This window comes from Cydia amplana, chromosome 19, assembly GCF_948474715.1.
Source record: "Cydia amplana chromosome 19, ilCydAmpl1.1, whole genome shotgun sequence".
NCBI lineage: Eukaryota > Metazoa > Arthropoda > Insecta > Lepidoptera > Tortricidae > Cydia > Cydia amplana.
Window position 1 is genome coordinate 12,693,807 of NC_086087.1, and position 24,743 is coordinate 12,718,549.

Sequence of the window (24,743 nt, forward strand, 5' to 3'; positions counted from 1 at the left end):
CGTTTTCATAATCACCTTAAATGAATATTGGTGATTTTAAAAGCTTTTACTGCTGGTAATACTAAAAATCGATTAAGCTAACCGCTTCATAACCACTCGTATGGTGTGGTGGAACCCGCCAGAAAAAGACGCCTAGTATTACCATTAAAGAAAAAAAAATCAAAGAATGAGAAAAAAAATACACGACCTCCGCTTCACTTGTGTTTTTTTCTAATTTTACTGTCAATAAGCTGATAATTCGATGCATATTTTGTATGCAACAGTTATTTTGACTTAATATTGTGCTCTATTATGCACCAAACTATCGCGGGGAAGGCTCGAGGTGCTTCTATGAACTAAAATCAATAACAATCTGAAACCAACAAAGGTACGCTTGTGTTTGCTTTGGCCCAGAGTATAACCTGTGTTTAGTGCTGGCGTCCGGTTGGCGTCTGTCACGGCGATCGCGAAACTATCCAATTAGTCTTATTTTGTAACAATATCGCGGATAAAATGTGCGGTAGTCTTGTCGGGGGATGTGCATTTAAGTGTTGTTTGTTATTTTAGTTACGAAGATGAATTATGAAGCCGAAAGAGCCATGAACCAGAAGCGGTTGCGTATGGACGGTGAGCCGGGCCATGGTGTGGTGCAGGGGAACGGATTGCCGCTCAATTACATGGGTAAGCGTTTTAAAACACTTGTATCACCCATTCAATGTTCAAAAATGTCTGTATAAGTGCGAAATCTGAGTTAATATATGTTGTTGTAGATAATGGTCATCAAATACCATACCAACCGTACGCTGGAGCGTACAACACGCACTACCCGCCCCCAGATGCGTTTGCAGCGTACGGGCCGCCGCCGCCCGGGGGCTATGCCCCTCAGAACCTGTCATATGCCCCCCCGGCGCACCAGAATTACCCGCACCATCAAAGTTTTCCTCCGCAGCAGCCGCAGGCTCAGCTGCATATGCCGCAGTCTCACATGGGTAAGTCATGTAAGTGATCAAATGTTGTTTATTATTTTTTGGAATGGATTTTTTATGTTTTTGGGATAAATACCTAAGCACCAGTTGTGTAAAAAATCTGGTATTCATCCTGTTATGTGTATATAGTGTTGAAGAGTTCATTGAACTTGATGCCTTTTCAAAAATAATTTTGCACCTTCCTATCAACATAAAAGCACTAGAAGCTGGCACTTTGATTTTTTTTTATTATAAGCAAAACAGAAATATTGTAAATTTTGATTTTTATTGTATACTGATAATATTTTTAATTAATATTGCACAAATAATTTAAATAGTATGGAATCACAAAAGTTAACTATAAAATGTTGATGCTATTAGCTATAGTTCGTTTTTTTTAGCATTAGAAAGAACTTGAAAGAAGGTAAGTGATCTTGACATGTCTTTTAATTGAAAAACGCTTTTTAAAAATCCGTAACTATTACTTATGAAAGCAGAAGAATATAAATGATCATATTAGATTCATAATTGTTACATATTTGCCGTAACTTATTTTTAAAATATGTTTTTCAATTAAAAGACACATCAAGGTTGTTTACCTTATTTCTAATGCTAAAAAAAACGAACCATAATGTGTCCCACAGAAGATAAGGGCATTCACCTAATTTTACACTATGATAAAAATCATGAATGTGTGTTTCTGTTGCATAAAATGAGCTTAATGAAGATCTTAGTAGTCACCATAGAGAAATATAGAAAGACAAGAGTGCTCACTCCATACATCAGTTAGACTATTAATTTCAGTGCCTACATCTAGCATTGAGTAGCGAAACTATCAGTACTGCTACTTGACAAATAGATGTAGCACCGACCGGAAAGTCTTATCTCAACAGCATAAGACTTTCCGGTCGGTGCTATATCTATTGTCAAGTAGCAGTACTGATAGTTCCGCTACTCGATGCTAGATGCTAATAGTCTTTTTGGTACTAAAACTGATGTATGGAGTGAGCAATTTATGTATTTTTTTCTCTATGGTAGTCACCCAATTTATGTGCTACAACACAATGTTGCTATTATTATACTGCACACTACTGTATGCAAGAGTGGTATTCCTACCAGCATGCCTAATTTTTAACCATTAAAACCTAAATTGAAAACTTACAGCTAATTAAAAAGGAAACTCAAATTAGCCCCATTTTTCTAATAATGCCATTCATGCAATACAATCGTCATCATAACTTAAGACCTTGCTCTTGTCGGTGGAGTAATCGCCAATCATTTTTTTCTTGTCTTTTAATCTCCTTAAGCCCCGTCTCCATATCGCGCGGCAAACTATCGAACATTGGCTGTCGCGCGAGCCAATGTTCGATAGCTTGCCGCGCGATATGAAGATGGGGCTTCATACAACGCTTTATTTTTTATTTGGCTGTGATAAGTAATTCTAGGTTTCCCTTGTCTTTTAAATCCTGATTGTAATATCAATATAGGGATTATAATCAAACCTGTCCCCACAGTTCAAGGCTACGCCCCAGAACTGGTGCACAAAGCCGCCTGGGCGCCCCAGCCGCACCTGCTGCCGCCGCTGGACGCTCAGAAACCGCTCGATGTCAAGCAACTCAAGCCGGAGATCAAGCTAGAGCCACAAGATGTGCATAAGAGACCCCACCCGGAGAGTGAAATGATGGTATGAAATACTTTTCTTTCTTTGCTTAGTTTTTTCTGTTTCTCTCCCAAAAATATACTCATAGTATTTCTCTAAATTGATGGGGTGTAGTTGCAATACAATTTTGCGTTTTAGGTTATAGCAGGCGTGTCTCACTCCGCGATTTCGTCGCTTTGCTACAGGTAGCTAAAAGTACATCCGTTCCGGCCCCAATTTTGGGGAAAGCCATAAGCCGCGCGTGGCGCTGTCGCCACCTAGCGGCCATATCTGTGCTGATCGTAACAGACGCGTTTTGTTACAGAGTGAGTCTTCTGGACTTAGTACTATTATTTATTCTGTGGTTATAGATGAGATGACTCCTGTCACCCTACCCATCAAGTATAAAAAATACTATAGCAGAAAATGAGTATAACTTTTAAGATTAAAAAATAATGTTTAGTCAAATGCTTCAGAAGAACCCAAGTCTACCAAGTTTTTAGCAGATTACTTGCAGAAATCTACATAAAGATGCTGCTCACTGCTGATGCTGTGCCTGTCAGCACAGTTGGCAACAATTTCCGGCCACTGTCACTCAACTTCCTCGCAGGACTACCAAGCCTACACTCACTTTCTACAAACTTTGCCCCTCTACTTATATTATGATGTTGTTTGTAGGGCGGAGACCTGGATCAGCCGAAGATTAAGATCAAGACGGACATCTTCAAGCCTGACGACCTGGCGCACAGGCCCGATGTTGACAAGCCCCATGGTACGTCGCCAATTAATTACTGAGCTATCGCTTTTATGTGACATTTCGCTTTATGCAAATTTGCCTGTCAAAAATCAAAAGCGCGACCTCAAATGGAGCTCAAATGAATGCCACCTTGCCCCTCCCCTAGGCCTCCTGGGATATCAACTTGCCCCCCCCCCCCCCCCCTAGTTCACTGGCTGGCTACATCCTTGTGTAGTCTGTCTGTTCAACATGGTTCAATAGCCGCTCATGTAATACCTTTATGTAAATCGTATGATTTCCCTCACGGGACAGGCTTTGCCTAGTGTGGGGGTCAGTATAAAGTGTAAATGCTGTAATGTATTTTTTGGAAATAAACTATTTGTATTTGTTTTGCTCATTTCAGAAGTCTTTAAGAGACTGGTGGATTCACCAAGAGTCTTAAGCCCCGTCTCCATATCGCGCGGCAAACCATCGAACATTGGCTCGAGCCAAAGTTCGATGGTTTGCCGCGCGATATGGAGACGGGGCTTAAGGTTCAAAAGGTTTGGAGTGCATACTTGTGTCTTTCCGTTTTATTATAATTATATATTTATTTACTGTTGTTTCAGATGTGTCTCAAAAATCGCTACTGTTGGATGCGTCCAAACCGGTTGAGCAAAAGAAAGGTACAATACAATTTACTTGCTCTTTTTGAAGTGAAAACTTCTTTAGCGGCGCTGTGCACTTTTTGAGGTGGGGAAAAAGTGTTAAACTCGAGACAGCGTGAGACGATCACGTGAACGTATATTTACATAGATTTAGAAGGCCACTCATTTAGATGGCATTTAAATCAATTAAGAATAACTCGATGACATTACATGAAAAAGCGGCCAAGTGTGAGTCGGACTCGCCCATGAAGGGTTCCGTATTTAGGGGATTTATGACATATTAAAAAAAAACTACTTACTAGATCTCGTTCAAACCAATTTTCGGTGGAAGTTTGCATGGTAATGTACATCATATATTTTTTTTAGTTTATCATTCTCTTATTTTAGAAGTTACAGGGGGGGGGGGGGGGGGGACACATTTTACCACTTTGGAAGTGTCTCTCGCGCAAACTACGAGTATTCAGTTTAGAAAAAAATGATACTGGTAACCTCAATATCATTTTTGAAGACCTATCCATAGATACCCCACACGTATGGGTTTGATGAAAAAATTTTTTTAGGTTCAATTCTAAGTATGGGGAACCCCCAAAAATTTTTTTTTCTATTTTTGTGTGAAAATCTTAATGCGGTTCACAGAATACATCTACTTACCAAGTTTCAACAGTATAGTTCTTATAGTTTCGGAAAAAAGTGGCTGTGACATACGGGCGGACAGACAGACGGACAGACGGACAGACAGACATGACGAATCCATAAGGGTTCCGTTTTTTGCCATTTGGCTACGGAACCCTAAAAACTGTTACATGTAATGTCATTGAGTTTTTCTTTATTGATTTAAATGCCATCTAGTGATTTTCGCTCTAACTGGTATTAATATAACTCGAGTACTAATAGTGATGTGCTTAGGGGTTTCAAGTACTTAACGCTAACGCTAGCTGGCGTTAATCTCAATTATACATAGTGCATTTTGCACTAGTCATTGAGTTTTCACTTCTGCCGGCACTCCCTGAGTGCAACCCGTTGTTTTTTTTAATTTTTATCAACCATCTTATATGCACCGAGTAAAGTATTGCTTGTTTTCAGATGATGGCCAGCCTAGCATTGGAGTTGATGGTAAACTCGGAGATAAACCTGCAGGTAATCTAAATTATATATATAATCATATCAATAATTTGCACAATTTTGTCTGAGTCCTGAATGGTTTGTTACGATTTTTGAGAATGCATCTATTTATTTTGTCATACACACATTCACATTTGTCTTTTCTGAGCCAAAAATTTTAACCTCGGTAAGACGCACCATATAAAGAAATCAAATTTTTAATTTGAACCTTATTTTATAACTAAATTAGAACGAATTTTGTTTTAAAAAGCAATGAAACAAGAAATGCTACTTTATTTGGTTCATGAAAGGTTCAAATTAGATTATAGATATAGATATATTAGATAGAGATAAATATGTACATTATAATGTACATTTAGTCTCAGGAGGTTAAACCTAAGTGAACATACCTAACAGTATTTACCTTAGCGGTTAGTGTGCGATGATGGGTGGCAAAATACTTTTTCTACTCCCGTACTTTTATTTGTCATTTAAAGGGTCGTGCACACACCTTTAAAACCCTACTTTATAGTTGTCAAGACAAGTCTTTAGTCTATTCCCCAAAAAAGAATTAGTGCATACACGCAGTATCTTTTTGGCGATTTTACGATACTTCGTGTAATGACCACTTAAATTTTTTTTTTTTTTGATTTTATGGCCTGGTTTAAAAATTATTGAATGAAATACAGTGTTGCCAACCTTATTTTAAATGTCATCTTTGACAAATAAGTGAACCATAGACACGTTTTTTTTTAAATTTCATTCATTCATTCATTGTTTTCCCGCCAGTGCCCTCCATTTTTGCTACTTTTTGAATTAAAAATATTTGTTAAATTTACAGTTTTATTTGAAAGTAAGTGCTTGGTCGTAGAAAAAGTATTGTATGCAACGTTGTTTAACTGAGTCAAAAAATACTCGTGGCGTCTTTATTAACAATTTCAGCTTCAACTTTTTTTTCAATTACTCACGCCACTCGCCTTTTTTGACCTCTCTTAAACAACGGTTGCATAAAATACTATTACCATTCCGTCCCGGTGTGCGTAGGCCTTAAAAGTGTACCTAATTTATTGTTATACTACAGCCATGTTACAAAACAACCTTAGTAGTTTACACAAATAATGATGTGATCTATTCTTTCTTAACAGAAGTGTGTAAGCCGGAGGGGTTGGCTGAGGGCGGCGATGCTCTGCGCTCTGAGGCAAAGATAGCAGACAAGAGGTAAGGCTTACAAAGACTCTAGCCGCCTACAAAGACTCTAGCCGCCTACAAAGACTCTAGCCGCCTACAAAGACTAGCCGCCTACAAAGACGAGACAAACTCAATGGGAAAGAATAGTTCTTGCTACAGCGGATGCCATGTGATCTTCCAACCCAGAGGGAAAACTCGACCTTATTGGGATTAGCACAGCACAGCGTGTTGCTTTTTGGGCAATATCCCTGGTGCGCCGTGTGCGTGGCGGTCCCAACAGCATCCTACGAATGATAGCGGACAGGGTTGACTGTCCCTTGTTGCACTGTGAGGAATTGCATTCTCCCATCAGTGTTGTTATGTTTAAATAGTAGTTTTCCGAATAGGTGGTGTGAAAAAAAAATCAAGTTCGCTGTACCTACTAACCCCTTGGTTTGTAAAGCTCTACTAATAAAAGCGGCCAAGTGCGAGTCGGACTCGCCCATGAAGGGTTCCGTATTTAGGGGATTTTGACGTATTAAAAAAAAACTACTTACTAGATTTCGTTCAAACCAATTTTTGGTGGAAGTTTGCATGGTAATGTACATCATATATTTTTTTTAGTTTTATCATTCTCTTATTTTAGAAGTTACAGGGGGGGGGGGGGGGGGACACACATTTTACCACTTTGGAAGCGTCTCTCGCGCAAACTATTCAGTTTTAGAAAAAAAAAAATGATATTAGAAACCTCAATATCATTTTTGAAGACCTATCCATAGATACCCCACACGTATGGGTTTGATGAAAAAAATTTTTTTGAGTTTCAGTTGTAAGTATGGGGTACCCCCAAAATTTATTGTTTTTTTTTCTATTTTTGTATGAGAATCTTAATGCGGTTCACAGAATACATCTACTTACCAAGTTTCAACAGTATAGTTCTTATAGTTTCGGAAAAAAGTGGCTGTGACATACGGACGGACAGACAGACGGACAGACAGACAGACATGACGAATCCATAAGGGTTCCGTTTTTTGCCATTTGGCTACGGAACCCTAAAAATGTGTCCATTTGTTACCCGAAATAAATAAATATTCATTCATTCATTAGTTCGGTTTGAACGGGCGAGCTTCGGATTGCAAGCCACACGCCCACTAGGCTACCAACGCTTGTAGTTGTGTGTAAAATAAAACCAGCCAAGTGCAAGTCGGACTCGCGTTCCAAGGATTCCGTACATTTAGTCCGACTCACGCTTGACTGCACATTTCTAATAAGTTTTCCTGTCATCTATAGGCAGTGTTGGCCGAAAGTTAATGCAAATTGAAAATGCTGGCCATTAACCATTATAAATTGAATCGTAAACTATAATCGTCCGATACGGTTTAAGATTCAATTTATAATGGTTAATGGCCAACATTTTCAATTCGCATTAACTTTCGGCCAACACTGTCTATAGGTAAAGAACTATTTTGTGCATTTTTTTTAAATAGTTCTTACATATGTGTGCCAAATTTCAACTTAATTGGTCCAGTAGTTTCGGAATAAATAGGCTGTGACATACGAACACCGTTCCGGTTTTCCTTTTAAGGTACGGAACCCTAAAAACAATTAAATACCTAAAACGAGTGACTTCTTTGTAGTGAGGAGGATCGGAAACCCTTCAGCAGCCCGGAGCTGCCCAAATCCGGGACTCCCGGGAAGGCCTCTACCCCCGGCCTGGAGGTGAGTGTAAGTTTATCGGCTTTTTCTTTTATTTTTTACTTTATTAATTTTTCAGTTTTATTTGCTTATTTTTATTGTTTATTTTTAGATTTTTATGCTTCATTTTGTTGCCATGTAACGGATTTTTCTTTTCATTTTCATCAGTTCTTTTTATTCCATCAAAAACATAGGTGTGAAATGGGAGCTAAGTTTAACATTAAGAATATGAGTCGTTGTTGACTTCGCTAAAAAGAATTGAGATCTATATGGGTGCCAAAATTTAGTTCACTTGGGATCTAACTAAAGTTCAGGACCTGATTTGGCTAGTTTTTACGTACGGGCTATATTATATTTGTGTATGTTACTTTCATGAAGTTTAGTGAACATGAGTGAAGTGAACTAGAACTTGGCACCCATTTAGATCTCAATTATTTTTCCGGCAAAGTCAACAGCGACGCGTATTCTTTTAAACTTGGGTGTATATGAGTACTTAGTGTGTAAATAAAAATTGTTTGTTTTGGAAAATATTACAAATCGTAAAAAAACATCGTTTGTTGATGTTAAGCTCCGTCTCCATATCGCGCGATATGGAGCTAATGGTCGATAGCTTGCCGCGAGATATGGAGACGGGGCTTTAGGTTCGTAACCACATAATTGCCTAACTGGATGCCAAATTTCAACTTGCTAGGTCATCTGGAAATGGGTTAGGTTTTTGATATTAGGTCAGTCAGTGAGAAATATTCCCATTTTAGGATGTTAGTAACTTTTTATTTTAGTAACCGGTGCAGGTATTTATGTCATTTGGGGTGTTAGGTACCCTTAAGGGTCTTAATTGAACCAATTTTTATTTGTTTATATTTAATCGATTTAAAGCTAGGGAAGGGTCAACAGGGGCTTTAAATGGTACGCGTGATATAACACACGTCCGCTGCATCGTTAGTCCTCTTCTTTTGTACTTGCGTCGCAAGTTTTCTTTTTGAATTTTGCTTGACGCGCTGCCGCGGGTCTAGATGGGTTAATCAACTTTTTCTTGTCACACGTTGCTATGGTTACGGTCTCCTGAGTCACTCTTAAAACTCTAGGTTTTTCGTATTTAAATGAATTAAACTTGCATTTTATGGTAGTTAAAAGACCTTACCATAATGGGATTAATGGGACATCTACTGAGCATGTTAGTAGAACGTGGTACAGCAGTTCTTCTAACAATTTATGCTACTATTGTCACCTCGCTGATGGGACAGAATAACAACAAGAAATAGTTGATTGACCCAGATGCCTATATAGACATAAATTTGACCACGCTCCTATATCTGTAGCCGAAGAAGCGCGGGCGCCCTAAAGGCTCCACCAACAAGCCGAAGCCGGCCGGCGCCCCCGGCCCCCGCGTCCCGGGCGCCGCGCCCCCGCCCCCCCGCGGCGCCGCGCCCCGCCCCCCGCAGGTGGCGCCGCGGCCCCGCCCGCAGGGCTACCAGTACGCCGTGCGGCCCTTCCGGAAGGACTTCTCCGGGATACAGTTCCGAAGGTAACGAGCATTATCTGTAGCCGAAGAAGCGCGGGCGCCCTAAAGGCTCCACCAACAAGCCAAAGCCGGCCGGCGCCCCCGGGCCCCGCGCCCCCGCGTGGCGTGGCGCCCCCGCCCCCGCGCGGCGCCGCGCCCCTGCCCCCCGCGGCCCCCGCGCCCCGCCCCCCGCAGGTGGCGCCCCGGCCCCGCCCGCAGGGTTACCAGTACGCCGTGCGGCCCTTCCGGAAGGACTTCTCCGGGATACAGTTCCGAAGGTAACGAGCATTCATAATAAGCTAGATGGCGCCGCGCCCCCGCCCCCGCGCGGCGCCGCGCCCCCGCCCCCGCGCGGCGCCGCGCCCCCGCCCCCGCGCGGCGCCGCGCCCCGCCCCCCGCAGGTGGCGCCGCGGCCCCGCCCGCAGGGCTACCAGTACGCCGTGCAGCCCTTCCGGAAGGACTTCTCCGGGATACAGTTCCGAAGGTAACGAGCATTATCTGTAGCCGAAGAAGCGCGGGCGCCCTAAGGGCTCCACCAACGAGCCGAAGCTGGCCGGCGCCCCCGGGCCGCGCGCCCCGGGCGCCGCGCCCCCGCCCCCCCGCGGCGCCGCGCCCCGCCCCCCGCAGGTGGCGCCGCGGCCCCGCCCGCAGGGCTACCAGTACGCCGTGCGGCCCTTCCGGAAGGACTTCTCCGGGATACAGTTCCGAAGGTAACGAGCATTCATAATAGGCTAGATGACTAATTTTCATTTATGGTATCCATCAGGGATGTTACAGAGCTCCGTTTCCGTTAAGTCGGAACTTCCGTTTGGTATTACACATCCGTTTCTGTTCCGGTTCCGTTACTTTTGAAACGGAAGTTATATAGGATGTCAATGCTTAGCGCGGCAGCGGGACATGAGCGGTGTACATCAAAAACAAACAGGTTTATACCAGTCATTCGCTCATAGCCCCGCTTGCCACGTGCTGCACTAATTAGATATTCCGTAGAAAATATTTATATTGTTTATCCGTGTTTTTGAATTTAAAGTACGTATTCGTATGTGTTGTGTTGTGTAATGTATACCTACTGATAGTACTGACTCAGACTCCGGTTCTGGTTAAGGTTCCGATTCCGTTTCTGGTTCCGATAAACTAAATTTAAAACATCTGGTTCTGCTTTCGGTTCCGATAAAACCACATCCGTTACATCCCTGGTATCAATCAATTAAGTTTGTTTTTAAGATCAAATGTCTATATGGGACCCGTTGCATTAAAGCGATACAAAAGTTAGAAATGATAGTCAAAGTCGGACAGTCGTACTTCACTCGCGAAACGCCCCGGACAAAACGCTATGTGAACGTGACGTCGAGGTCACTGAGAGTCCATCTTGAAGTATGAACAAAACAAGAAAATTGCAATTTTGTCGGTGAAATATTGCGTTTATGTGGTTGCCTTACAATCTTTTTTGGATAAAATGTGAGGAATCCTTACTTATTTCGTTTTTGGAAGTTAGAAAAAACTTAAATTTTGAAACTTTCCATATATTTTTTTAATATCCACAATATTGTGATAAGTTGCTCATTTGCTATCTATTTTACTAGAATTTGTTATAAAATTCAACATGTGTCATCATCCCTATTACACACTCCCCTCTGGGTCTTAGCTGGTCCAACAAGTTTCCATGCCCATAGAGCGCTGCCAGCTTAATGGGAACTCTTGGGCAGAGTGGGGATGGTCTTCCGAGGGATTTCAGCATAGTCAAAGGCGCCTAGCCTTTCAAAGATAGCATACACCAGAGAATTTGAAACGGGTCCCGCCGTGGCCGGGTGGTCTAACGGTTAAAACATTAGCCGCGTAAGCTTTCAGCATGATGTCCTAAGACCGCACAACATGAACGCCGCCGTGAACATGGACGCATACACATACTGAATTGGCAGTTAACTCTGACCCCATCCGTTTAGGCTGTCATTCTGAATCCCTAACAACGTTTGTCCTAAAGTCACTTGCCCTAACTGGTTTGTCCTAATGGGCACATGCCCTAACGATCAATTGTCGTAACGATTATTTTCCATAATGTAAGGTTCTGAAACATGGTTAGGTTTTAGAACTTGCTGCCACAAAAGTGGGTTAGGTAAGGGTTAGAAATGCGACCCTCGCAGAAAAGAAAATATGCTTAATAACATTAGGATAAGCAATCAATAATTAGGGAAACCAAAATTAGGGTTTTTAGTGTTAGGACAACTGATCGTTATGACAAACAATATTAGGGAATGCAAAGATAGGAGAAAAGACTTTAGGGATTCAGATATTGATCCGCCCGATTACATACTAAAATTGCCCCTGAGTCCCCTGACTTAAACCATTATGCTCCACAGGCGATGGAGCGACGATTGCCTCGACTCCTCCCACATCCCCAACGAAGTCTACTTCGGCGACGTGCCCGTGTCCACCGAAGTCCTATTCAACTACTACGACGCCAACGCGGAGCGCGAGCGGCTGGCGGCGCAGGCGGCGCAGATCGCCGCGCAGAAGGCCGCCGCCGCCAAACTAGCCGCTGCGAAACTGCAAGCCAGGGGACTTATCTCCAATGAGGTAAGTTGCCATCAGACTTACAATGACACACACACTATCACAAATAGGTATCAATGTCAAACTTCACTATAGTTAAGATTAACGGAGCTAGCACTACTGCGTCTCACTCTAATCGGTCGCTATTATGCTATTGCCCGACTCCAAAGTACCAGGCGCTCATAACACAGTAGAAGTGCTGTTCAACTACTACGACGCCAACGCGGAGCGCGAGCGGCTGGCGGCGCAGGCGGCGCAGATCGCCGCACAGAAGGCAGCCGCCGCCAAACTAGCCGCTGCGAAACTGCAGGCTAGAGGGTTGATTTCTAATGAGGTGAGTTGCCACACATTAGCAAATCTCAATGTCAAACTTCGCTATAAGAGTGACGGAGCTAACACTAGTGCGTCGCGCTCTAATTGGTCGCTAGTTGATGCTATTGCCCGACTCCAAGTACCAGGAGCTCATAATACAGTGGAAGTGCTGTTCAACTACTACAACGCCAACGCGGAGCGCGAGCGCCTGGCGGCGCAGAAGGCCGCCGCCGCCAAACTAGCGGCTGCGAAACTGCAAGCTAGGGGACTCATCTCCAATGAGGTAAGTTGCCACACATTAACAAATCTCAAACTTGCAATGCACTATCGCGCACACACACACACACTATCGCAAATCTCAGTGTCAAACTGCGCTATAGTTAAGAGTGACGGAGCTAACACTAGTGCGTCTCGCTCTATTAGTTCGCTATTTTATGCTATGGTCCGACTTGAAAGTACCAAGCGCTCATAACACAGTAGAAGTGCTGTTCAACAACTAACGCCAACGCGGAGCGCGAGCGAAGGTTCAATATCACGAGGTCACTCGTAAATCTATCTTACAATGTCAATTTGCACTGAATAATATTATAATTTTGTTACAGGTGACGACGGTTGACTCGTCGTCGTCAGATGACTCTTCGGGTTCGTCCGGCAGCGACAGCGATGACAGTGACGAGGTAAAGGTTTTTATTTTAATTACCTAAGGCCTGGATACAAGTCTTAAGTGATCGTGACCATTCGAATACAGTTTTCTCAGTAGCATGGAGTGAGATGAGTATTTAACAGCTATTAAAATTCTTATTTGGCACAATACCTTTTTCTCAAAAATGGACGGCAAAGTCGACGTTGCCGGTTAAAAAATAGGTCGCGAAGTGCGTAGTTTACCATAAACTACGCACTTCGCGACCTAAAATTAAAAATTCAAAAAATTAAAAAGTTAAAAACATTGCAGTCTCGATTTCGGGACTGCAATGTCGCATACAAATTCCATTATTTAACGAGTTCCAAACTTTTTAAAACTTCAAATGGCCATATCAAATGAAGGCATAGGTCCCTTAAACAGCCAAACAGATGATCAGTACTTATTATTATAAAGCCTATAACAGACTATCGCACCGCACCGCGACCTTGGAGCGTCGCACCCATAAGTGAGAGCGAGAAACAGATATCTCTTTCTCACTCTCACTTATGGGTGCGACGCTCCAAGGTCGCGATGCGGTGCGATAGTCTGTTACAGGCTTAATGTTGGTACCGCGACTATTTAGGTGTCTCAAATAGTTTGGCGTATTTTCAGCAGAAAAATACACTTCTTTTTTTTTAAAGGCGGCAAGCTAATTTTTTTAATGGTTGTACTTTTTTCTGTGAAAATTAATGGAAAATTAGAACGTTACTTCTGTAAGTTCTGTAAAATATTTCTATTTCTTGCACCATTTTTGAGAAAAGCACTATATATGACTCGGCTGGAAGGCTACTTGCTGGCTTCGGATTCAATTAAACGGACTCCCAAGGTCGTCCGTTTAAAACGAATCCTCAGCCTGCAAGTAGCTACTTCCGAACCTCGACAATAATGTACTATTGTAAATGTGTAAAACATCGATCAATTTCTGATTTTATTGAATCTAACAACGTTTCTGGCGCTGACGTATTATTGGCTACATAGTACATACCGTTTGCTTGAAAATTGCCCATATTTTTGATGTATAACCTCACGCTTATAATCAACTCCATAACGTATTAAAAAGGAAAATATTAATCTGTAATATGGAAATGTTAAGGTCGTTTCGTTTTATGGCGGGCGAAATCTAATCAGTAGTCCACGGCTGTTTAACTTATTATCTGGGGGCACGGCAGTGCCCCCGCCAAGTCGAGCGCGAAGCAAACACTGCCGTACCAAACCGTATGAATAAAATATCTTTAATTTGTAATACATATAATGACTTGGCAATCGCACATAATGCTTTACTCGTACCGTACTCGTAAATATGTGTAATGCTCAAACTGCAATTAGCGCTAGAGTTATGTTCAATTAGAATTATTTTTAATAGGTGACGATGATCCTTTTGTCATTATGCAGCCGTGCGATGGCCAAGTCATTATACGTATTACAAATTAAAGATATCTTATTGATACGGTTTTAACACCCCCTGGCACTGATTAAAACAACCGACTTGGTTTCACATTACATCTCAAAACTTTTTTGTAGTAAAAGCGTTGCGAGACTTGCACCTTTTTACATGTAATGTTTTTGATGGGATTTATATTGATTCATCAGGATGCACCCCTAAAGAAGGGTCCCGGTCGGCCCAAAGGTTCCCGGAACTCTGCCCCCCGCGCCCCCGGCCCCGGGACCCCCGGCTCGGGCCGCCGCGGCCGCCCCCCCGTGCCCCCTGAACTGCGAGAACCCGGCATCACTGACATGAAGAAGTTCTGCAAGGCTGCTGGCATCAGATTTGACTATAAAAAGCTTGTCGAAGGTCAGTTACGTTTATCAATGTCAAACTTCACTATAGTTAAGATTAACGGAGCTAGCACTAGTGCGTCTCACTGTAATCAGTCGCTATTATGCTATTGCCCGACTTCAAAGTACCAGGCGCTCATAACACAGTAGAAGTGCTGTTCAACTACTACGACGCCAACGCGGAGCGCGAGCGGCTGGCGGCGCAGGCGGCGCAGATCGCCGCGCAGAAGGCCGCCGCCGCCAAACTAGCCGCTGCGAAACTGCAAGCCAGGGGACTTATCTCCAATGAGGTAAGTTGCCACACATTAACAAATCTCAGATCAATGGCACACACACACTATCGTAAATATCAATGTTAAACTTCGGTGACGGAGCTAGCACTAGTGCGTCTCGTTCTAATCGGTCGCTATTATGCTACTGCCCGACTCCAAAGTACCAGGCGCTCATAACACAGTAGAAGTGCTGTTCAACTACTACGACGCCAACGAGGAGCGCGAGCGGCTGGCGGCGCAGGCGGCGCAGATCGCCGCGCAGAAGGCCGCCGCCGCCAAACTAACCGCTGCGAAACTGCAAGCCAGGGGACTTATCTCCAATGAGGTAAGTTGCCACACATTAACAAATCTCAGATCAATGGCACACACACACTATCGTAAATATCAATGGCCCCGGGACCCCCGGCTCCCGGAACTGCGAGAACCCGGCATCACTGACATGAAGAAGTTCTGCAAAGCTGCTGGCATCAGATTTGACTATAAGAAGCTTGTCGAAGGTCAGTTACGTTTTAGACAACTGTTAATCGCTGATGACACAATACTTCAGACGTAGACTGTCGCGTTCGGTCAATATCGTTTAAAAAAATGTTCCTCTACTCCTAAAATATCATAATTGCAATCTCATAATTTCAAAATCGCTGGTGGCCTAGCGGTAAGAGCGTGCGACTTGCAATCTGGAGGTCGCGGGTTCGAACCCCGGCTCGTACCAATGAGTTTTTCGGAACTTATGTACGAAATATCATTTGATATTTACCAGTCGCTTTTCGGTGAAGGAAAACATCGTGAGGAAACCGGACTAATCCCAATACGGGCCTAGTTTACCCTCTGGGTTGGAAGGTCAGATGGCAGTCGCTTTCGTAAAAACTAGTGTCCACGCCAATTACTGGGATTAGTTGCCAAGCGGACCCCAGGCTCCTATGAGCCGTGGCAAAATGCCGGGACAACGCGAGGAAGATGATGCAATCTCATAATTTCAGGATTCCACTTTGAATCATAGTTTCACTTATAAGAATCTCATATCAGTTTAACAATGCCTGGCCCCGTCTCACAGGTGTAATTACACAATGGAACAATCGCAAAGTCTTAGTTCCACAATTATTCCTCTGGAACAGAATGCATCGCCGAATATTATATACCCGTTTACATTTTCGCCGCAGGTGAAGTACAAATTTACGTTCCTTAGGGTGGTATTCCATCTGTCCAATTTCATTGCGTCTCACTCTCTCATTAAGCAAAATGTGACACGCAATACACATTGGACAAAGAAATTGGATCTAGTTGGAATACCACCCTTAGGGCTCATTTAGACGGCGCGCGAACTCGCATGCGATTTTAGTTACATTGCGGACCATTGAGGTTACATCGACTCAGCCGGCCGATCAAACGACGCAATGTAACGAAACTCGCATGCGAGTTCTCGGACCGTCTAAATGAGCCCTCTTAAGATCGGTTTTCCTAGGATAGCGGTCATATAGCGGCCGTCTCCATACTAAATAATACGGCTAAATATGGATGTCGTAGTATTTGTATGGAGACGGCCGCTATATGACGGCACCGCTATCGGAGGAAACCAAAGCTTTAGGTACGAAAATTCCTATATTCTGAGTCTCATGATTTTGTTACAGGCTGCACAAAGAATAAGGAGCGCGTCGGCAAAATGATGGACCTACTGACCGCGGCGGGGCTCGAGGGCAAGCCCACGATGGAGAAGTGCAAGGCGCTCAAACAGGCCAAGGTCGACAAGAAGGAGCAAGAGAAACAGGCCAAGAAGGAGGCCAAGGTCAAGAGCAAACCGGCCTCCAACGACGGAGATGGCGAGCAAAGTGAGTCCTGTTACGATTTACGATTAGTTGAGTAAGTAGTGTACCATGTGGTGCTCAAACAGGCCAAGGTCGACAAGAAGGAGCAAGAGAAACAGGCCAAGAAGGAGGCCAAGGTCAAGAGCAAACCGGCCTCCAACGATGGAGATGGCGAGCAAAGTGAGTCCTGTTACGATTTACGATTAGTTGAGTAAGTAGTGTACCATGTGGTGCTCAAACAGGCCAAGGTCGATAAGAAGGAGCAAGAGAAACAGGCCAAGAAGGAGGCCAAGGTCAAGAGCAAACCGGCCTCCAACGACGGGGATGGCGAGCAAAGTGAGTCCTGTTACGATTTACGATTAGTTGAGTAAGTAGTGTACCATGTGGTGCTCAAACAGACCAAGGTCGACAAGAAGGAGCAAGAGAAACAGGCCAAGAAGGAGGCCAAGGTCAAGAGCAAACCGGCCTCCAACGATGGAGATGGCGAGCAAAGTGAGTCCTGTTACGATTTACGATTAGTTGAGTAAGTAGTGTACCATGTGGTGCTCAAACAGGCCAAGGTCGACAAGAAGGAGCAAGAGAAACAGGCCAAGAAGGAGGCCAAGGTCAAGAGCAAACCGGCCTCCAACGATGGAGATGGCGAGCAAAGTGAGTCCTGTTACGATTTACGATTAGTTGAGTAAGTAGTGTACCATGTGGTGCTCAAACAGGCCAAGGTCGATAAGAAGGAGCAAGAGAAACAGGCCAAGAAGGAGGTCAAGGTCAAGAGCAAACCGGCCTCCAACGACGGGGATGGCGAGCAAAGTGAGTCCTGTTACGATTTACGATTAGTTGAGTAAGTAGTGTACCATGTGGTGCTCAAACAGGCCAAGGTCGACAAGAAGGAGCAAGAGAAACAGGCCAAGAGGGAGGCCAAGGTCAAGAGCAAACCGGCCTCCAACGACGGGGATGGCGAGCAAAGTGAGTCCTGTTACGATTTACGATTAGTTGAGTAAGTAGTGTACCATGTGGTGCTCAAACAGGCCAAGGTCGACAAGAAGGAGCAAGAGAAACAGGCCAAGAAGGAGGCCAAGGTCAAGAGCAAACCGGCCTCCAACGACGGGGATGGCGAGCAAAGTGAGTCCTGTTACTATTAGTTGAGTAGGTACCATGTGGTGCTCAAACAGGCCAAGGTCGACAAGAAGGAGCAAGAGAAACAGGCCAAGAAGGAGGCCAAGGTCAAGAGCAAACCGGCCTCCAACGACGGGGATGGCGAGCAAAGTGAGTCCTGTTACGATTTACGATTAGTTGAGTAAGTAGTGTACCATGTGGTGCTCAAACAGGCCAAGGTCGATAAGAAGGAGCAAGAGAAACAGGCCAAGAAGGAGGCCAAGGTCAAGAGCAAACCGGCCTCCAACGATGGAGATGGCGAGCAAAGTGAGTCCTGTTACGATTTACGATTAGTTGAGTAAGTAGTGTACCATGTGGTGCTCAAACAGGCCAAGGTCGATAAGAAGGAGCAAGAGAAACAGGCCAAGAAGGAGGCCAAGGTCAAGAGCAAACCGGCCTCCAACGACGGGGATGGCGAGCAAAGTGAGTCCTGTTACGATTTACGATTAGTTGAGTAAGTAGTGTACCATGTGGTGCTCAAACAGGCCAAGGTCGACAAGAAGGAGCAAGAGAAACAGGCCAAGAAGGAGGCCAAGGTCAAGAGCAAACCGGCCTCCAACGATGGAGATGGCGAGCAAAGTGAGTCCTGTTACGATTTACGATTAGTTGAGTAAGTAGTGTACCATGTGGTGCTCAAACAGGCCAAGGTCGACAAGAAGGAGCAAGAGAAACAGGCCAAGAAGGAGGCCAAGGTCAAGAGCAAACCGGCCTCCAACGATGGAGATGGCGAGCAAAGTGAGTCCTGTTACGATTTACGATTAGTTGAGTAAGTAGTGTACCATGTGGTGCTCAAACAGGCCAAGGTCGATAAGAAGGAGCAAGAGAAACAGGCCAAGAAGGAGGCCAAGGTCAAGAGCAAACCGGCCTCCAACGACGGGGATGGCGAGCAAAGTGAGTCCTGTTACGATTTACGATTAGTTGAGTAAGTAGTGTACCATGTGGCGCTCAAACAGGCCAAGGTCGACAAGAAGGAGCAAGAGAAACAGGCCAAGAAGGAGGCCAAGGTCAAGAGCAAACCGGCCTCCAACGACGGGGATGGCGAGCAAAGTGAGTCCTGTTACGATTTACGATTAGTTGAGTAAGTAGTGTACCATGTGGTGCTCAAACAGGCCAAGGTCGACAAGAAGGAGCAAGAGAAACAGGCCAAGAAGGAGGCCAAGGTCAAGAGCAAACCGGCCTCCAACGACGGGGATGGCGAGCAAAGTGAGTCCTGTTACGATTTACGATTAGTTGAGTAAGTAGTGTACCATGTGGTGCTCAAACAGGCCAAGGTCGATAAGAAGGAGCAAGAGAAACAGGCCAAGAAGGAGGCCAAGGTCAAGAGCAAACCGGCCTCCAACGACGGGGATGGCGAGCAAAGTGAGTCCTGTTACGATTTACGATTAGTTGAGTAAGTAGTGTACCATGTGGTGCTCAAACAGGCCAAGGTCGACAAGAAGGAGCAAGAGAAACAGGCCAAGAAGGAGGCCAAGGTCAAGAGCAAACCGGCCTCCAACGACGGGGATGGCGAGCAAAGTGAGTCCTGTTACTATTAGTTGAGTAGGTACCATGTGGTGCTCAAACAGGCCAAGGTCGACAAGAAGGAGCAAGAGAAACAGGCCAAGAAGGAGGCCAAGGTCAAGAGCAAACCGGCCTCCAACGACGGGGATGGCGAGCAAAGTGAGTCCTGTTACGATTTACGATTAGTTGAGTAAGTAGTGTACCATGTGGTGCTCAAACAGGCCAAGGTCGACAAGAAGGAGCAAGAGAAACAGGTTAAGAAGGAGGCCAAGGTCAAGAGCAAACCGGCCTCCAACGACGGGGATGGCGAGCAAAGTGAGTCCTGTTACGATTTACCATTAGTTGAGTAAGTAGATAAGTACCACGTGGTGCTCAAATAGGACAAAGACGATAGGAGTAGGACACAGGCCAAGGAGGTCAAGGTCAATACGTAGCAAACCGGCGTCCAACGACGGGGATGGCGAGCAAAGTGAGTTCTGTTACGATTACTTGAGTAAGTACCAGGCACTGACAATCCAACCTCTAGACTGAGCTTAGGCCAATTCTTTCATGAAACCGATGCTGCCAAAAATACGGGGGTGCGGGGGGACGAGGTGAGCGAATCCCGTGCCGTGATTGGTCCGTTCAAAGACACGGACCAATCACGGCACGGGATTGACTCGAAGATGGAGTAACGCTACCGTATGTGTGGCAGAGGGGGTAGCGCGACTATGCTATGTCTAGAGGTTGGATTGTCTGTGGTACCAGGTGATGCTGAAATAGGACAAAGACATAAGGGGCGGGAGAAACAGGCCAAGAAGGAGAGCAAACTCTCGTTCTGCACCTTCGGAGATGGCGGGCAAAGTTAGTTTTGCTATTGTTGGTTATATGGATGAGTAAGGTTTGGCGCTCAAACAGGACAAAGTTAATAAGAGGCAGAAAATATTTTGTACTCTATATCTAGTATACCTCTATATTATATATGTAAAGTTTTCTTCTCTTCCACTTCCTTCATGTTGGTACTACTAACGTTCTGTCACCCGCTTCCCGCTTTTTTGCTAATTTTTGTATTCGTCATGTGTCTGTTATGTTCATAACAATTATTTGTTTTTAGGGTTTCCCAACTACATCCTTCCAAAAATACAAAATTATTATACCGAACATTCTCCTCACGTGTGAAAGTCAACACCGACATTGGCAAATTCACCCTGTGCAAAATTGCAGGGAGTAAGGCAGAAAAAGCAGGCCGAATCTGCGCTTGCAGATGGAAATCACAGCACGTTGAGGTGCTTGAAATGTTGCTGGAGCTGTTTTGAGACCAATAGGGATTCTACTAAATTAGTAATGCTCAAATTCCGTACTAAAGCGGGCAGCCAGCTAGCCAGATCTAGGGCTGGACAATAAATTCACCTCCTAACTATCAAGATGATTGCTAATATTGGGAATTTTATCGATCTTTGGAAATTTCCCTTGGGAATATTTAGAGTGATATCGATATCGTGTTTTCCAGCGCCCGAAGGCACGCGGCGCATGACCCGCGGTGCGACGGGCGTGAAGCCGCGCCAGCGCATCGTCATCTCGTCCGACGAGGAGGACGACACCCCCGCCGCGCGCCGCACGCTGTCCAAGCTGCGCTCCTCCGTCAACGATGACGACTCCGACTAGGTTGGTCACTACATGTATACATGAGCATCGTCATCTCGTCCGACGAGCAGGACGACACCCCCGCCGCGCGCCGCACGCTGTCCAAGCTGCGCTCCTCCGTCAACGATGACGACTCCGACTAGGTTGGTCACTACATGTATACATGAGCATCGTCATCTCGTCCGACGAGCAGGACGACACCCCCGCCGCGCGCCGCACGCTGTCCAAGCTGCGCTCCTCCGTCAACGATGACGACTCCGACTAGGTTGGTCACTACATGTATACATGAGCATCGTCATCTCGTCCGACGAGCAGGACGACACCCCCGCCGCGCGCCGCACGCTGTCCAAGCTGCGCTCCTCCGTCAACGATGACGACTCCGACTAGGTTGGTCACTACATGTATACATGAGCATCGTCATCTCGTCCGACGAGCAGGACGACACCCCCGCCGCGCGCCGCACGCTGTCCAAGCTGCGCTCCTCCGTCAACGATGACGACTCCGACTAGGTTGGTCACTACATGTATACATGAGCATCGTCATCTCGTCCGACGAGCAGGACGACACCCCCGCCGCGCGCCGCACGCTGTCCAAGCTGCGCTCCTCCGTCAACGATGACGACTCCGACTAGGTTGGTCACTACATGTATACATGAGCATTGTCATCTCGTCCGACTTATTAAGTTCGATCATTTTCAACTAGCGACCCGCCCCGGTTTCGCTCGGGTTACACAAAACCATAACAAAATATACACCCAGACCTTCCTCAAGAATCACTCTATTGATAGGTGAAAATTGCATGAAAATCCTTTCAGTTAGTTTTTGAGTTTATCACGAACATACATAGACACAAACAGACAGACGCGGCGGGGCACTTTGTTTATAAGGTGTAGTGATAGGAACAGAGTTGCATTTGTTTTGTTCCATTCAATAGGATATTTGACTGCTAGTCAAATCAATTTCTTTTTTCGAACTGTCAAAACGTTTTTGCTTCTATCTATCTAATACCTTTGAACGATAATACCTTTAAACGAGCAATTCTTGCATATTTATTTATTTATATATATATTTCGGGGATCTCGGAAACAGCTCTAACGATTTCGATGAAATTTGGTATATGGGGGTTTTCGGGGGCGAAAAATCGATCTAGCTAGGTCTTATCTCTGGGAAAACGCTAATTTTTGAAATTTTATATGTTTTCCGAGCAAAGCTCGGTCTCCCAGATATTGGAATTTATATGAAACACTAGCATGTGACGTCACAATCCAATTCTCAATACTCAATCATTTATTTGATTGAGTATTGAGAATTTGATTGTGACGTCACATGCTAGTGTTTCATATAAATTACCTACTCTTTATAGTTTTATACGCGTTTTAAAATAGAAATTGTGTCTAAAAATAACTGCTGTCTACGTTTCTCTATTAATCTTCTGGTGCCTAATTTCATGCATGGTGTAAAATAATTTATTTAATTTAAAAACAAAACATAACCAACTCTGTTTCTTACACTGTAGATTCAAATTTCACTGACAACTTTTGTATTTTTTCTCACTAACCACTCTTATTTCCAGGGGCAGCGAATCCTCGACTTCTCAGCCTGGTAGTGTCCCGACACGACCCTACAGAGTCCTAGAAAGTGCTTCGACAGACTCACAGGACTGCGCTCCATTACCCGAGTGATAGTGTACCATGGAGTGATGTGACTGGTTGGTTTACAAGTGATTCAGCATTTTCTGTTACTGGCTAACGATAGGTATGTCTTCTTTTGTGGTGGATTTCTTTGACCCCTTTAGTGTCAAAACTTTACAGGCCTGGTTTGGTTAAATTATGTTTTATCCGTTCCTTACAAATATATAAGTCAAAATGACAGATTAGGACAAACGATTATTAGGGTTAATCAACTTTTTCTTGTCACACGTTGCGATGGTTACGGTCTCCTGAGTCACTCTTAAAACTCTAGGTTTTTCGTATTTAAATGAACCAAACTTGCATTTTATGGTAGTTCTAAGACCTTTCCATAATGGGCCAGCTACTGAGCATGTTAGTAGAACATAAATAAATAATAATAATAAATATTAATGGACATTTTTTTACACAAATTGACTAAGCCCCACGGTAAGCTCAAGAAGGCTTGTGTTGTGGGTACTCAGACAACGATAGATATAATATACAAATACTTAAATACATAGAAAACAACCATGACTCAGGAACAAATATCTGTGCTCATCACACAAATATTTGCCCTTACTGGGATTCGAACCCAGGACCGCGGCTTCACAGGCAGGGTCACTACCCACTAGGCCAGACCGGTCGTACAGCAGCAACATGGTACAGCAGTTCTTCTAACAATCTATGCTACTATTGTCTCTTCGCTGATGGGACAGAATAACAACAAGAAATAGTTGATTGACCCATTAGCTAATTGAGGTTTGTACCGCGTTTATGAATAAGAGCGAAAGTCTGTATGAAATGAGAAAAGTCTTTTTAAATACTCTTTTTAGAGAGTTCACCGCTTCGCTCTATGGAATCTATGGTTTCTATTTGAAATATAAATTTCCGGGTTTTAAAACGGCCTAAAAGCTTTTGAGAGATATAGCCGTTACAAGTCTAGTTTGAGCATTTTGAGAGCTGTGAGCAAATATCATATATTATCATGGTCTCGAAAAAACAATGTTCATTTTATATTTCATGAAAAATTGATTAAGATCAGACCGGTGTTCCGAGAGGTCACTAGTTCGAGTCTTGCCCGAAGCGGTGCATTTTTCAAATTTTTCTCTAATATATAGGACCGGACGCAGCGCAGACATATCTGCTTGAAAAAAAAAAATTTAAATATATAATTGAGGCCAATAAACGCCCAGAATGAATTTGTGCTTAAAAATATTTAAACATGTACTGTAACTTCTTAACAAAGGCGTGTTCAAATATTTATAAGCACCTTGGCCGATCTGATATATTTATGGCGCCTGTACCAAGCAAAAGAAGTTATATCTATTGTAAAATAACATTCATATTTTATCCTCTACTTGGTACAGTCAGCAGCAGAGGTACCTAAGAGGGCTCACCTACTCGGCGGCTTAGCTACTTTTGTTTCCGATTGTACCTAAGCGCAGAATATGTAATTGGCAGCTTTTAGTGATTTACGTTTGTGATTATACTAATTTTTCGATCTCACATAAGGAAACTCTGAAACAGAGTATATTAATGAGACCGATCGTTTTTGTTTCAAAATAAGTGTATTCGAGTAATTTCGAAGATTATAATTCCAGTCGTTTTCGGAATTACCCGAATAGAATTTACCTTAAGGTATAACAATGAGCCTAAAACGATTGTCTTTATTCCAAATTAAGTATATTATTATTTATCAGGATTTACATATGTTTACTAAAATATGGACAGTTCGTTTGTGAAGAGATCTAAAGTAAGAACGGTAAGCACAAAGAATTTCGTGGATTGACCCGCCTTTTTCTATCTCTATCGCACTTGCGTAATTATAGTGCTATCCCGCCCATACTGTCGGCAGTAATGCCACTGTGCGAGCAGGACAGTAATATAAACATGCGTGCGAGCACAGAATAAATAATAGTACTAAGTACAGAAGACTCACTCTCTAACAAAACGCGTCTGTTACGATCAGCACAGTTATGGC

General features: G+C 44.0%; 1 protein-coding gene across 1 annotated transcript; it reads left to right on the top strand.

Moving 5' to 3' along the window:
- Nucleotides 1–14: 14 nt before the first annotated feature.
- LOC134657181 (basic proline-rich protein-like) lies at nucleotides 15–22,871 on the top strand. Its single transcript, XM_063512734.1, has 18 exons — nucleotides 15–367; nucleotides 547–660; nucleotides 750–968; nucleotides 2,459–2,628; nucleotides 3,262–3,355; nucleotides 3,928–3,984; nucleotides 5,050–5,103; nucleotides 6,213–6,285; nucleotides 7,872–7,953; nucleotides 9,249–9,454; nucleotides 9,514–9,664; nucleotides 9,935–10,140; nucleotides 11,788–12,004; nucleotides 12,895–12,969; nucleotides 14,565–14,766; nucleotides 16,648–16,845; nucleotides 20,960–21,724; nucleotides 22,666–22,871. The coding sequence occupies exons 2-17, from the start codon at nucleotides 555–557 to the stop codon at nucleotides 21,112–21,114; spliced, it is 2,265 nt and encodes a 754-aa protein (XP_063368804.1). The 5' UTR covers nucleotides 15–367; nucleotides 547–554; the 3' UTR covers nucleotides 21,115–21,724; nucleotides 22,666–22,871.
- Nucleotides 22,872–24,743: the final 1,872 nt, after the last annotated feature.